We start from the raw sequence: 15,682 nt of genomic DNA on the forward strand, positions 1-15,682 counted from the left end.
ATCTTGAAATATATTTCTTTATTCAAAAAAATGCACTGAGTTTTTTTAATCTTTGGTTGTTTCAAGTCTTGTTTTCTTAGTACTCTTCCTAATGGATAGTCTGTAAGAACACCAAGTGTAGCTAGAAGAATAAAGTGAAACAGTCTTTTTTCTTCTTGTTTTTTAGTTGTAATGTAATACAATCACATAAAATGTGTGCCTTTTTAGAATTAGACTCACTTTAAAATGTACATTTTGCACGAACCGTAATAATTTCAAAAGTAATTGTAAACTTCCTTGAGTATCTCAGTATTTCTCTTGAATTGTTCCCCCGAATCTGGGTATGTATATGTTTCCTTCTGAAGTCATAACTGGCAAGTGGCTACTTCTACAATTGTCTCTTCTTGTATTGATCTTCCATTTGTCCTGTGTGTAGGTTGCTATGGTGTTGATGGAGAGAGTGACTCTATCATGAGTTCAGCTTCAGAAAATTCCACAGAGCCTTGGTTTTGTGATGCATGCAAATGTGGTGTCACACCTAGTTGTGAATTGTGTCCCAACCAGGATGGGATCTTCAAGGAGACTGATGCAGGCAGGTAAGGCTGAGTAAGTGATGTTTTGAATTTGGTGTCATCTTGCCTTTAAAAGATTGGGGTTTTTCCTTGTAGAGGCTCTGCTCAAGTGTATTGACTTTCAAGTAGGATGTAAGTGGGAGGAAAACTGCATGTTTTTATTTTAGTAGAGCAAAGGACTGGGTCAGAAATGCCAGGCAATGGGAAAAAGTAGCATAACAAAATTATATTCAGGATGTGCTAAAGGTATTCAGATGGACCTTGTATATTATGATTATTTAGAATTATGAGGATTATATTTTTGATTGTTGAAAATATTCTTTACTTCTTTTTAGGATTGAATTCATGTCTAATTTGAGAATAAGCAGATTAATTCTCATTATGTCCTCAATTCCTGTCACATTTGAAAATAAATTAAGATATAAATGATAACTAATTATCTCTACTAAAGGCAAAAGCTTTTTTATCAGTGATGTCTGATTTATGCTTAGTATTACCAGATTTTCCTGCATGGTTTCATGGTTTTGTTTGTTTGTTTGTTTCTTTTTTAATAGACCATGAAAATAAAGGTTTTTTCCATACACTTTATGGTTGTATAAATTGCGTATGTGTGGTAAAAAGCAAAATTTTCAGTGCTTGGCTTTTCATAAGCTTAAAAAAAAAAGTTACACAAATGGGTCAAGGTTTGTAGTTGAATAATTTTGAACCTTGGAGGTATAAGTGCTTTTTTAATACTTTAGGGGTTCAGATCCTTGTTTCTGGTCTGTAGTATGTTTGTGACTGTATGTGCATCTTCCATATAAAGTCTTTACACAACTAAGCTAATTGTGCTTTTCCAGTTGTGTTCTGTTTTGATAATAATGCTTCTGTAGGCAAGAAAATTACTCTTAAAGACTATACGTCAATTGTGTAACAGGAAATGTGAGACTTGATATAACCTGGCAAATTTTATTTCAGCCTTTTTATTACTGTGTTCTGCAAACAATTTAAGCCCTATAACTTTCCATGCTATCCTAGTAGAAATTATAACTCAGCATTTTAATACTTGCTTAATTTTTTTTATTGTGAAAGGGTGGTATGCTTTTAGTTAACCTGGAAGTATTTTCTTTGTTACATTGGCTGTCTGTGCAAAAGCACATGGCTGCCTTGGTGACAGCGGGCGTTATCACAATGTTTTGTTATTGTGTCTTTATTTGCTGGATAATACAATATTGCTGTCCTGGATAAGTTTGTTCTCTCAGATGAAGAGGTTATATACTAGAAAAAAACAAATACCAATTGCTATTTACTAGTTGACATTATTAATATGTGAAAATTCCTTTGCTCTCTTTTTATTATTTATTCATAAATTAGAATTCTCAAGAGTAATGGGGCACTATAGACTAGGAGTGGGGTCTTGGGGCAGTGTCCTTTATGTATCCTTGTACTCAGTTAACTGTAATCCAATTCTGTGCTTTTCTTGATGTAATAGCAGGAAGGGACCACTGAGTAACAGATTCCTTTGCCTCACCATTGCTCTTCATCCCCTTACCACCTTTTAAAAATAAATTCTCCATATGCATCAGTGCTCAAAGTTACGCAAACCAAACCTGGTCAGTTTCTCTTCATAATCGAATTGGATAAATTTTTCTCTTTTTTTGAAAGGTGAATCATTAGAATAATGAGGTGCTTAATTTCTCAGCAGAAGCTTTTTCACATTAATCTCTCAGTTTCGCAAGTATAAATGTGAATTTATGAAATTTTACTTCTCAAAATGCTATTATCCAAAAATATAAATTCTGTCCTTGTTTCAGTATGGAGTTTTTCTTCCTTCCTAATCAACATCTGTCATCATTGCTCCAAGCTAAATGGATGGTAAAGTAACAAGGAAGATTATTCTTCTTTGATTACCCAATTTGTCTTAATTACAAGCTTCTAAAACATGTGCAGCTAAATAAATGAGCAGGAAAATATTTAGAACTGGTATTAAAAGCAGCTGAAGCTGCTTCAGCTGTGAACTTGACTGACTTGTGTATGCTTTTTAATAAAGATTCAGGTCTGAGTTCACATATAGGTGGTTAAAGAAATGAGGCACTTGTGTGCCAATCACCCAGAAATGGCAGTTTAAATCTGTAGTACTGCAATACTTGGGTGACATGTACTAAAACATTTTGAGAAGGTCAGTATGAAGCAAGCAGCCAGCTGTTGGGTTTATCATAGATAAACTCCTACAGAGTGCAGCAGCATTAAATACACCAGTGGAGCATGAAAAAACTGTGCAAATTAAATTGAGAAAGCAGCTGCTTGTAGATGTGTATCTTTATATTGAACTTTGGAGAGTATGTTTAGTAGGCTGTATTAAAACTTACTATCAAAAATCTCCAACCAGAACCTTGGATTTTTGTTAAGCATAATAATTGTGGAGATATGTAACTTCTGTTTATATAGATTTAGTCTGTATTACACACCTTAATTTAAAGGAATAATATAAAAAAGAAGCCATACAGAATTCAGATGTTTTTGTCTACAAACAAGAAGTCTGTTTATCTCAAGGTTACAGGTCTCATTCTGTGTGTCGTATTTTGCTTTCTTTCTTTTTATTTTCTTTTAAAAACAAGCACGATATGTCAATGTCTCATGTCAATGAGGTATTTATTTGGTATGTAGTATTTATCATTTAGTAAATGATAATGTTTACCAAAATATGCATTTAAGCATGTGTATATGCTGTTTTGATTAGAGGAACATTTCATAAAAGTATGGTAATGATTTAGGCCAAGCTATTGCCACTCCTGGATACAGCATGGAAGGGCAGAGGTGGTACCTGGTGCTCCACTGCTCCCCTGCAGGAATAGATTGTGCCTCCACTGGTTTTCTGGGGAGTCAGACAGAAGATGTGCTTTTCATATACTAATTAGAAGAATCTGATTTTTTTACATAACATCATATTAAGTTAGAGATTTGCGGTGGCATGCTGGAGTGTTTCTGCTGTAATAAAACCACTGATGAGGTTTCCTCCCTTTCTGAGCAGCAAGAAGTCTGGCAGAATGCTTGAGTGTCTCAGCTTGTTCTCTGGCAGCTAGCAGGCTGCCATATTTGTACTACATTGTTTAAAGACAAGGTTGTAACTCATCTGTAAATTTTCTTTGCTTCTTCCTATAGTAACAGTGCTGTGACCAAATAATGTGACATCCATTTTGTGGATGTGAAGAACACTAGTAAAATTTGTGGAGGCAAAACAATGCAGTTCTTGCATATAAATATGTATTTGGGATATACATAATTCTAATTGTTTTAAGTTAATATGTTTTCAAGGGAATTTACTACTTAGCATCCCAAATCTGAGTGATTTGACCATAGGATAAATACTCGTTTTTAAATACATGAGTGAAAAGAATCTTGTCAGATATGACACAATGGATCAGTCAATGTTGTGGCTTGTTAGATTTACTGGGAAATTTCTTACAGAGTGAAGCAATTTAATGGCTTTTAAGTAGTTTCTTACTGTTACTGGGATTTTTCTGTTATCTGGTTAATATCTTGGACTGTTTTGGGGGAAAATGGTAAGTAAATAATCTGTTCACCAGTTTTGTGCATTGAAATATCATTGTTTTCCTTTGTAAAGACTGAAATATAGATGTATTTTTGAGGTTGCTAGTGGAACCTTTCTCATATTTTGCTTTTTTTTGGAATTTCTGTTGGGATATATGATTCGTAAATAACATGAAACTTAGTAAATCTGAGTGTGATAAATTCCAGCATTGTAGGTCTAAGGACAATTGATGAGAAGTGTGCTGCTTTGGGAAACCAGGGCTACATGGAGCTCCTGAATAGCATAACCATAAACTTCAGTATTTCTCTCTGTAAGAGAGAAATTCAGTATTCCTATCCTTCAGTATTTCTCAGTATTCCTATCCTTCAGTATTTCTATCTGTGAGCAGCTAGTTAATAACAGTAGCTGTTTTAAGTGCACTTGAACCCAGGATGTTATTGCTCTGGAATAACTGAATTTTTTTAAATTGACATACAAAGGAAAGAGGAGGGAGAAGAGATAGGCTAAACAGTGGTAGAAGATTGGGAAAAAGAGCACAGCAGCATGGGTGCAGATTTTAGCAGGTGGTAACAGGTCTGTACTGATTCCTTGTAAGAGAGACAAGGGAAGAAGTGTTTTTCACATCATCATGAATCTTCTTGAATACAGGGAGTAGATTCTATTATTTGATTAGAACAGAAGAGAGTTTTAGTCTTCACTAGTGTTACATTTACTGTTAAACAATAATGACTGCGAAGATTGTAAAGTGCTGAATTAACACACTTGCTGAGGCTCAAACAGGCTATTTCAGCTCAGTTATGTCTAAAGTCTCTAGTTGTATTATATATCATGTGGGACTTTATAGGTTCAGAGTGTTAGCTACAATCTCGGCAATTGAAAGACCATTTTCTTGAATATCTTCAAATAACAAAAAAAAATAGCAATCTTGACCCTCTGTCTATCACAGTTTTTTCCCATCTGATGCAGAGTAGCAAATACTTCCTGATTTTTTGATAAAAACAATAAGATTATTTGCAGTAGTTTGTCTCAGTTAATTTGAGTCATGCATGCTGTGCAGAACAGATTTTGAGTCTGTTGCTAACTGATGGTTTGTGACAGTGGGAGCTGGATATTTTATGTAGTGTTCATTATGAGAACAATGGAAGAAGAAGACTAAGAGGAAAATTTGTCTTCTGCTTGAAGGCTATTTTTGGGTAGCTGAGAGCTTCAGGAGGTTAAGATGCCTGTCAAGAGCAGTCTTGAGGTTGAAGTTTTACCATTGTGTGGCATTTGATTACTGTACTCTGAGGTCTAGATTAATTTTCTGCTCCTCAGGGCTGAAGATCTAGACCTCCTACCCTCTAGTTTTTTTTTATGGCCAATGAAGAAGGGAACAACTACGTCTGTTTATTTGAGTTTCACATAGGCCTTTTTGTTATACTACTCAGACATGTTTATTCCTGAATGCAAATCCTCTCGATGTTGTTTAAAACTAAATAGTTTTGGTGATACTAACAGCTGCAACTAACAGTGGAAAGTCTGACTGATGCTGTGTTGTAAGTGCTTCATAGCTATGTGCTCAGAGCTCAGTGTTGCTGGAACTACCTGTATAATTTTGTTTGTTCCCTTCCTACCCCCTGCCACATTATGAAGATATCTGTCTGTCTTAGCTTTATAAGTAATATCAAAACCTTTCATGTTCCTTGAAAAGTGTGTGGAGCCCTTGGGAGAACGATCTGAAAGTAAAGGTGGTGCTAGACCAGCCCTTGATGCAGACAGGCAGAGCAGTCCCAGTGCCTTTGAAAGGCCTTACTCTGTGGTTCAGTGTCTGAGCTCCTGAATTCCAAATAGGCACTCCATCCCTGCTTTTAATGTACTTTCCTTCAAGTGTTTCAGCTAGCATGTGCAACATTTACAAGGCACTTTGAAATCTGAAAATGGTGAGTACAATATAGGACCAAAATGCTGGTAACAGTAACCTAATTTTGTCCACTGTTTTAGGTGGGTCCACATTGTTTGTGCCCTCTATGTTCCAGGAGTGGCATTTGGAGATATTGACAAGCTGCGGCCAGTAACACTAACAGAAATGAATTATTCCAAATATGGTGCAAAGGTAAGTTTAGAAGAGATGTGGTGGCAACAAGTAGCTGTATTTTATGTTTTTACATGTAATAGAATAAAATGCATCTTCCCAACTTTATTTTTCTTTTTTTATAGTAATTTTGTAGTGAGGTTAAGGACTAAAAATGAGATAAAGTTTATTAATGGTTTTTATATCTACAACCTACCTGCTCTTCCCTCCATCTTTCTATATGTTCCCTCAGCACCGTTCTCCATAATTTCTGTCACTGTTTTTGCCCAGTTTCCCTGGTTTTTTACAGAGGTGCTAATTTCTTTTGAAGTCAGTGGCAGATTGACAAAATGTGAATGGAAAGCGAGGAGGATTCATAAGATGAGGAATGGGAGGTTAAGTTGATTAAGAAAGGGCAGATGTACATTCAGTTAGAATGACTTTAGAGTTTATATGTAAGCTAGTATGCATACAACAGGCTGTTCCAAAGCAGTATTTACCAAAATCCACAGCAACATAGGACTCTCAGCTTGAACTGATACATGGTTCTGAAGTTAAAATTGATTTACATGTAAATATTTTCAGTCCAGATCAAAAGTAATCATGAACAAACCATACAGAAAATCATTGTAGTGGGCAAAGGACAGCACTTACTAGTTTGCTAAATACTGTTTGGCTAATAGTGTGGAGATAGAGTGGCGAAGCCATGTCTATCAGGCCAGTGTGAGGAAATGTGATTGGTTCTAAGTCTGCAGCTCTAAAGCTTCATTTCTGCCAAGTCATTTTTGTTTTCTTGATTTTTTTCTATTTGTTAAATAGAATATTAAATGAAAATGTGTAGTGCAGTTTTAAAAATGCGTACAATATACAAAACAGATTAAAACACTTTGGATTGCCCATGTGCAACACACCTGTATCAGGAGCCTGGGCCTGCTGAGACATTTAGCCTTGTTTAGAAATGTTTGTAAAAGGTTGGGGCGAGCATGCCAGACTCTGCAGATTGTGGTTGAAATGAATCATACTCTTTTTTTGATGAGTGATGTATAGGATCAGGCAAAAGAATTTGGGCATCTTTTCTTGCTGTAAGTAAGATGAAAGTGACCTGTACAGGTGAAGAAGACTCATTACTGTTGGACAGCTATAAATGTTGTTTGCTTTATTAAGTGTGGAAGTTACAGCTTATTTTACTACATTCCCCCTTCAAAACCAGCATAATATAATAGGTTTTTTCATTTAATTTCTTATCTGTTAGGTGTTGCAGCTACACAGCTAAAGGGTGCCTTTCTGTTGTAGAATATGTGATGTTTTGAGATTCTTCAGTCACTGAGTTTTCCTTACCATTCTGTTCTGTTGTTTAACTTTCTACACGGAGATTGTTGCTCTAGGTGATAGACAGCTTTGCTCTCTATTCAGCAAGTAGAAGTCTAGGAAATGCATGCCTGTATAATTTTAGATCATCTTTGTGCACTGGATAGCAGTAGTGTTCAAGCAGGGTGTGTTCCCATTTCCTGTTTATCTGCTCATTTCTCTAGATTGCTGGCACAGGGATTTGGTCTGAAATTGTGGAGAAAGAGACTGAGGAATTGATCAGACTGAAAAATAAGTTAGTTGTTTTTTTCAGGTTGTGTTTGGGGATGTCAATTGGTTGTTTTTCAAGTGACTGTGCCTAGAATGCACATATCTGAAGCCACAGTTACTTAATTAAGTGAATCACAACCTTCCTTACTGATATTTGTGATTTTTGAGTATTTGTTTCTGCACTGTCACATGTTTACTCCTCAGTCATTGCTTATCAAAGGACATGTACATAATTATCTCTAGTTTCCCGTCATTCAGAGCACTGCTCTTTTATTGTTGTTTGTCCTCTGAACTCGTTGAACCTTTGCTGAGGAGTGGTGGATTTTTTTTTTATACCATGCTTACACAACTAATTGTGCTTGAATTGCTTTGATGGTACTTAGTTGTTTTGTTGAAGGGGAATGCAATACATGGAGGTTCATATAAAAATTAAACCAACATGTTGTTTAGATTATTGCTGTTGTTGAAAATAAAATTAATAGTGGGAGTTGAGAAAGCAGGAAGCTTTAAGTAGTGTCAGTGATTGGGAGCATATTTGGTTTCTCTACCATGCAGGAGTCACCTACCAGTTTGGTTTTTATATATAGGACATAAATTATCAAATATTAGGCAAAGTACACCTGAAATATTTACTGTGGCCTTTTCCATTCTTCTTTATGAAGGAGTGCAGCTTTTGTGAAGATGCTCGTTTTGCCAGAACTGGTGTATGCATTAGTTGTGATGCTGGGATGTGCAGAGCTTATTTCCATGTGACCTGTGCTCAGAAGGAAGGCCTCCTTTCAGAAGCAGCAGCGGAAGAGGTAAGTGTGGAAAGGATAGAATAAAAGATCTATTGAAAGCTTATGGAGATGACCTGAAATGGTAGCTTTTTTGTTCACAAGTCCTGAACAAAGTTTTTAAGTAGGTAACAAGTAAGAGAGTAAGGGAACTGTACAGGGAGAGCCCTTCACCAAATTGTCCAATTCTGAGCATCTTTTGAAACTCACTGGAAAAAAGGATAGTGAAAGTTAATGCAGAAGTTGGCTTAGTAGACTGTCAGTCAATACAGACAGGCATTCTGTTTCCTGAACTTCACATAGGGTCACATACTTACCTAGCTGTTTGTGTAGTGCAGTAATCTCTGTTGCATACCAAATAGGAAACTTGAGAAATTAAAAACATTTCTGATGCCACTTTTTCATGCATGTCCAGTATTTACTTCAAATTGTAGTACATAGGTATGACTTTTCTTGTCATAACATTAATCTTTGGAATCAGAATAAAAAGCAAGTATTTATAACTCCTGATAACTTCTTAGTATCTTTCCTTAACAGTTTTTTCCCTGTAATATGATCTAAAGCAATTCAGATTTGAAATTCCTACTTCCTGATTCATTTTTATGGTATAAGTACTTTTAGGTTGTCCAGTTTCATCCTGATATGTATCATTTGGATTAAGCCTAAGTCATGTTCATAGCTTCACAATTTAGTTTTTTGCCTTAGGAAGTGGCACAAGTAACACAAAAACAAGCATTACTTTCACTGTTGATATTGACACTTTTGTTTCTGAAAACAGTGGACCACTAAGGGATTCATGAAGGAATCACAAAGTACTTTACTCTGTTGGACCGATAAATAGGAAGATAGCACATTGCCTCATTGTTGTTGCTTAATAGATTATGTGTAAGGTTGAGTCTTTAAATGCCCTATGTGAATTCCCTCTGGATATATGTATCTGCTTGCCTTTCCACCTTCAATTTTTGTTACATGTTGTCTGCAGTCAAATTTTTAATCAAGGTCTCACACAATCTCATTTTAGGGCACAGCTAATTTTTGAAGTAAGCTGTCTCATACTGTGAAAATCTTAATTAAAATAAAATGTACTTGTAAGGAAAGTCAGAGTAAATTTTATAAGTGGAATAAAGGAAAATTTGATGGGCAGGTAATTTATTAATATTTGTATTATTTTATGAAGGAAGACTGCATTAAGTTTTTCTTAGTCTGTAGATTTATGATGTTGTTTGTACACTTTTGAAAGTACAAAGGCAATTAAATGTGTTTCTCAAACCATGTCTTTTCATGGTTCAGATATTTATAGTCTGCTTGCAGGGTTTGCAGATACTGGAAGTTGCTATAAACCTAGCCATGATAGTGTGCTGATATGATGGAATGAAAAATGGGAAAAAAATCATTTGAGAGATGATAAATCATGTGAGGGTATAACCACCAAAATGGTTGGAAAAACATTAGAGAATCCAAATATATTGCCTTTGATAGTATTCAGAATTATTAAGCACTTGTAGGATTTCATTGAAAAAGCACAGTGAATCAACGTATGTTATATGTTAAAAGGATTTGTATTTAGGAATTTATTTTGCTGGGTTTTTTTTTGCTGGGAATGCAAATATAGTACAGAGATTGACTAGGAGGGAGTTAAATCGTTAATGCATTTAGAAACGTTTAGGATCATGCAATGAAAACAGTGGAAAAACACCTTATATTGTAAATTACATCAACATGACAAAATTGATTTAGAAACATACTTTTCAGTTGTTTTTAAAAACATGCCCATTTCAACATGTGAACTGATTGCCAGAATGTTTGTGCTTTGGACTTACTTTGTCTCACTCTATTTTTGTTCCTTCCCCTTTGTTTTTTCTGAAACAGGATATAGCTGACCCTTTTTTTGCTTATTGTAAACAGCATGCGGACAGGTTAGACAGAAAATGGAAGCGGAAGAACTACTTGGCTTTACAATCTTACTGTAAAATGTCCTTGCAGGAAAGAGAAAAGCAGCTTTCACCAGAAGCTCAGGTATTGTATTCGTGACACAAATGCCTCTGTATAAATAATCCATGTTAAACAAGACAGAAATTAAGAGAAGGTAAAAGTGTTATTATAGTAGAAAATTAAATGTGGAATATATTGATAGTGCATGGTCATTTAACAGCACACTGAACTGTTTGTAGGGTTTGGTCTCTAAGAACAATTATTTCTATATATGTTATAATTATATCTCATATGTATTATATATCTATTTCAATAAATATCAAATATCTGTGTTTGTCTGAATTGAAAAATATTACTTTGCTTTTGTGGTAAAAAGTTGGTGATTACTTTTTCATTATAATTCATAGATTCTGTTTAGTATTTTCTTGAAGATTCTGAAGAAAAAAGGCCAGAAAAAAATTAGGCATTTCTATTTCTATTTCTATCTAAATTTCCAATTTTGTAGGTCTAAGTGGAATTCTGAATGCCAGGTGTTTTCATAGTAAAGACTTCCTAGGAAAAGAAATAATGTATGCAAAGAAGTGAGTCTGTGCTACTGCGGGGGAGTTGTCTGAAAGCCTTAGGCAAGTCTATATCCCTGTCTAGTGACAGATCCATTTTAAACTGTTTAGTTACTGCAGAAGCTCAACTGATAAAAGTTCTGTTGATACAAAGGTTTCAATTCCTCTCAGGGAATCTGCATACTTTCATGTTTCAATGTGTGTCTTTTATTGATTTTTTCTGATTCTGAGGATTTTCTAGCACAGTTTGCTTCACTGCTTAGACTGAACTGCGTTCCATGGAAAAATCACACCTGTGCAGAAAAGCAGCTTGTTACCTAAACAAAACCTGCGTGATTTATTTGTAGAAAGTAGCAGATGCTGTAAATAATGGAAATAATTTATGGGATAGGACTATCTGCTTCTTTTTTCTGAAGTGAGAATTATAGTGTAATTATTAGAAAATATTTCATATTATCAAACTTTTTATTTTAAAAAATCTTGCCTTTCCAGTTCTTCAGAGATTTTTGAATAGAAGAATATTAATTTAAAATTACCTATGCTGTTGACAATGAGCATGAGCAAATTTGTAGTGTAGAAGAATTGTGAATAAAATATTTTTGGTGTATTGAACTTCATGTAGCTTGATTTAAAGCTGGTTTCATAATGCTTGCTGAATATACTCGGCTCTCAGTTATGTGAAATGCACCCGTGTAGTGGAGACATTACAATAATATGAATACTGCCCAATATAATGGTAAGTGCTGGTTGTGCAATATCAGTTTGGATCCAGCAGGGCATATTAGCTCTGTTTTCAGGCATATATTAAGCAGTGCTGATAAGTTCCCAGCATTTCCTTTTCTCTCTCCTTGATCCCAAACCAAGACCCTGCAATTTTTAAATCTAAATTATTTAGTTAAATTTTTTGAAATTGAAAAATGACTGCTGAAAACTGCAGGTGCAGTTACTTGATGTGGTGTCATAGGCACCTTGATACAGGTATGACAACTTGCATACGTTTTGTACAACCACATGTTTTTACTCTTGGTGGCTTTGGTATCGTACAGCAGTGGCTGTAGGTGGACTTGTTGCCTGCTGCTTTGGGTCCAAGAAAAAAGCCACTGAGGTCAGAGCTGGCCTGTAAGCTATATTTGCTTTGTTTCATGGCCATTAATGTTCAAGACCTAGTAAGGTAATGTGTTAAACTCTCTGCAGTTTAACACATTACCTTCAGTGATTCTGTTTGAAATCAGAGATGTTTCTTAACCATAGTGTGTATGTTATATGCACACCTTTTGCTTTTGTCTCAGGAGTATCTTACACCATATGGTGGGGCAGTCACATTAGTTTAGTTTCTTCTTTGTGCAGGCAAGTAAACAGCTTCTAACGGATAGTCAGCTGGAGTTTTGCCTCTGAAGGTTTGTATGTTGATGTCAGTTTCTGCCAGAATTGCCACTTCACAGAGTTCCCTCAAGACAGCATTTTCCAACTGTCAGTAACAGCTTGATCTTCTGGGGTAGATGTCCCAGATGGTCACAAATATACAGATGTCATCAACAATATATATTGTGAGCTTCTCTTGTCTGCTTCACTTCTGTTTGGGTTGTGTTCTTGACAAATTATAATCAGCCCGTTTAACATTTATAAAGAGAAATGGCATTGAGAAAGGAGTTCCTGCAAAAGTATGTCAAATATGGTACAAATGCTCTTCATCAACTTTTGCTGCTCACATAAATATCAATTTAATGTGTATCTAAATGCATATGAGATAGGTCAACTAAAGCTTCTACCAGTTGTGAATTTCCACAGTCCCATCAAATTATCATTATTAGAAGGGGTTGTCTCAAAGCCAGCAGTCATCTGTTCCTTTCATCAGTGGGGAAATCTCATCAAGAAATGTGTACATAGCTTCAAAACATGGTGAAAGGATAGTGTTGTTTGTTTGTGCACTTTGAAGTAAAATGGAATGTCTGTATCAATGTCTGTTTCTTGAGTTGTAGAGCTCTGGAGTGAAAATGGCATTGATTAGATTGTGCAGCTTTTAAAAATAAAGTAAAATGCGGATATCTTCCAAATTATAACTCAAAACCGATTTTGAATCGTTCCATGATATTTTTAATTTGTGGAATTCTTCACTGCAGGCTCGAATCAATGCCAGGCTCCAGCAGTATCGTGCCAAGGCGGAGCTGGCGCGCACCACCAGGCCCCAGGCCTGGGTTCCCAGGGAGAAGCTGCCGCGGCCACTGACGAGCAGCGCTTCGGCCATACGGAAGCTCATGCGCAAAGCCGAGCTGATGGGAATTAGCACAGACATTTTTCCAGTGGATACTTCAGATACAAGTTCCAGTGTTGATGGAAGAAGAAAACATAAACAGCCAGCTCTCACTGCTGACTTTGTGAATTATTACCTTGGTAAGGGTGAAAATAGCTTCTTTTTCTCAGTGAAGAGGTACCATTTTGCTGCATTTTTCTATGCTGTTTCATTGGCTTTTTTATTTTCGTTGTATTTAATTGTTTATAGCAGATAAATGTGGATTATGACTTCATTTTAGGTCAGGTATATTATTGCTTGGAGTCTCTGTTTACACAGAAAGCTTTTTTTTTTTTTAAAGACACTTCAGAAAAGAATAAAATCTTTCAAATATAAAAAGGAGACTAAACTGTCTTTAAGTAGGGAGTTGGTAACTTTGGTATAATATTTTTTTCCTTAAATTCTCCTCCATTTCTATGTGGAATAGCATGACTTTTTTGACTGTTTGGTAGATACTGATCAAAGTTCATCATTTAAACAGCTATAATATTTATGCAGCAAAATACAAATGTTATGACTATTCGTTCTACTCAGTGTTTGTATTAAACCTCTAGGCCATAGCTTTGTGTCTTAGTATTGTTACAGTTTTTTACTTTAGATTGCATCACTTTTTTTTAGTCCATAAAACTTGAAAATATTCAAGAATAGGAAATAACGTCGTTTTCTTTTAAATAGAGAGAAATATGCGCATGATTCAAATCCAGGAGAATATGGCTGAACAGAAGAACATCAAGGATAAGTTAGAAAATGAGCAAGAAAAACTTCATGTGGAGTATAATAAGGTAAAGCAAAAGAGGTGATAAACCCTTGAACCATTTTAGTATTGCTGCTATTAACTTTGATAGAATTTTTCTTTCCATGGAAAAAATTCGGAGAAAAATGTAAGATGCAAACTATTGATATTTTAAAAGTAATATTTAAAAACTTATTTTTTCTTTTAAAAATATTCAGTAGTCTGTCTTCTTCCATATAAATAATAATTAATTTCTAAAATGTGATATGTTGGTTGGACACAAGTTCTTTAACTGACCCTACTGAGAGCTCCAGTAACAAATTGCACATGGATGTGTTTGAACCTGCATAATTCTCTGCTTGTAGCCCCACTTGGTAACTGGCAGTATGTGATACTCAAGAGTATTATTTATTTATTTATTTGTTTGTTTATTTATGTCAACTACAACTCCAGTTGGGCTTAGGTTTAATGACTTGACTAATTTTTCTGACAGAAATAATCAGTATTCACACCTCCACAGTGTGCTCTGCATGCTTTTTTGGGTATAACAAATTTGATGCCCATAAATTATGACTTTGCTCCCCCATAATGTTGCTAATGTAATTTTTTATTTATTCATCATTATTAATTAAAAAAGAACTTTTTGCATTTTTACCAAATAAATATTTATTTTAATTTATTTTGAGACATAGATATACTGTACCTTTTGTGACAGATGACATGCTGCAGTTCTTGCTGAATTCAACGGCCTATTAAGTGGTAGTTAATGATGTTACTATGGTGTTACTATTAATTGTTAAACTGTTTGGTGTGTGTTTTAAGTGAGAACATATGGAAAATGTAGCAGCAGATCCTTGTGAACTGCCCAGAGATGATAAAGGGAAAGGAAGTTGTGCCTGGGGCTTTTAACCAAATGAACAGTTACCTCCCAAAATACACAACCTGACAGTTACTTCCAGAAGAACCCTTTTGTTTTTTGCTTACTGCCTTTACATTTGAATTTTCTCTTTCTGTGAGCGTGAGTGTGGCAAAAGAGAGTTTTTATTCTTTTATATGTTTGCTTGTTACAATCTTGCTGTCTTAAGTAGTGTTGACATCACATATAAGATGTTCCTGTATTTTAGTTTTGCTTTCCATTTGACTTTATGAAACCTTATTTTCATGCTGAAATACTTCAGGTCTTTACAAAACAAGTGATTGCTCTGTATTCTTGTTTTACTTCTGTTAAAATAATGAATGATTCTACTGATCTCAGCTATATTGATATGAGTTTCATTGTTTTTTTAATCCCACAGTAAATTAATGCAGCCTTTGTAAGTAAGAGGCTAAGTAAATTTTATTTAATAACTCTTGATGGATTTTCATTCCTGTTGCCTATCTTTTTCCTTTAATTTTTCAGCTGTGTGAGTCCTTGGAAGAGCTACAAAATTTGAATGGAAAACTGCGAAATGAAGGGCAAGGAATTTGGGCTCTCCTGGGTAGAATCATTGGACAGGTTGGTTGGTTCTTTGCCCCCCTTTACAGAAAAAAACAGCAGAACAGGTTTTTCAAGAATAGGTCTTTTAGTTTCTGCCACTTCTATGGCCAAATAAATTGATTTGATTTGATCAGACCCAGGCTTTACTCAGGGAATAATGCTTCCTGATTGAAGTACCTAGACTTCTGCAAACCACCTACTAG

At 35.2% G+C, this 15,682-nt stretch overlaps 1 protein-coding gene across 4 annotated transcripts in view; it reads left to right on the forward strand.

Annotated features, from left to right (window-relative positions):
* Nucleotides 1-15,682, forward strand: part of PHF14 (PHD finger protein 14) — a 158,525-nt gene that overhangs the window by 25,356 nt on the left and 117,487 nt on the right. For all 4 annotated transcript variants that reach the window (XM_038130150.1, XM_038130149.1, XM_038130151.1 and 1 more), the window contains exons 5-11: nucleotides 416-575; nucleotides 6,064-6,175; nucleotides 8,374-8,511; nucleotides 10,357-10,503; nucleotides 13,100-13,370; nucleotides 13,945-14,051; nucleotides 15,402-15,497. In XM_038130150.1, the coding sequence (XP_037986078.1) occupies nucleotides 416-575; nucleotides 6,064-6,175; nucleotides 8,374-8,511; nucleotides 10,357-10,503; nucleotides 13,100-13,370; nucleotides 13,945-14,051; nucleotides 15,402-15,497 (1,031 nt within the window). The remainder of the gene's footprint in view (nucleotides 1-415; nucleotides 576-6,063; nucleotides 6,176-8,373; nucleotides 8,512-10,356; nucleotides 10,504-13,099; nucleotides 13,371-13,944; nucleotides 14,052-15,401; nucleotides 15,498-15,682) is intronic.

The sequence above is a fragment of the Motacilla alba genome, chromosome 2 (assembly GCF_015832195.1).
Source record: "Motacilla alba alba isolate MOTALB_02 chromosome 2, Motacilla_alba_V1.0_pri, whole genome shotgun sequence".
Lineage (NCBI taxonomy): Eukaryota > Metazoa > Chordata > Aves > Passeriformes > Motacillidae > Motacilla > Motacilla alba.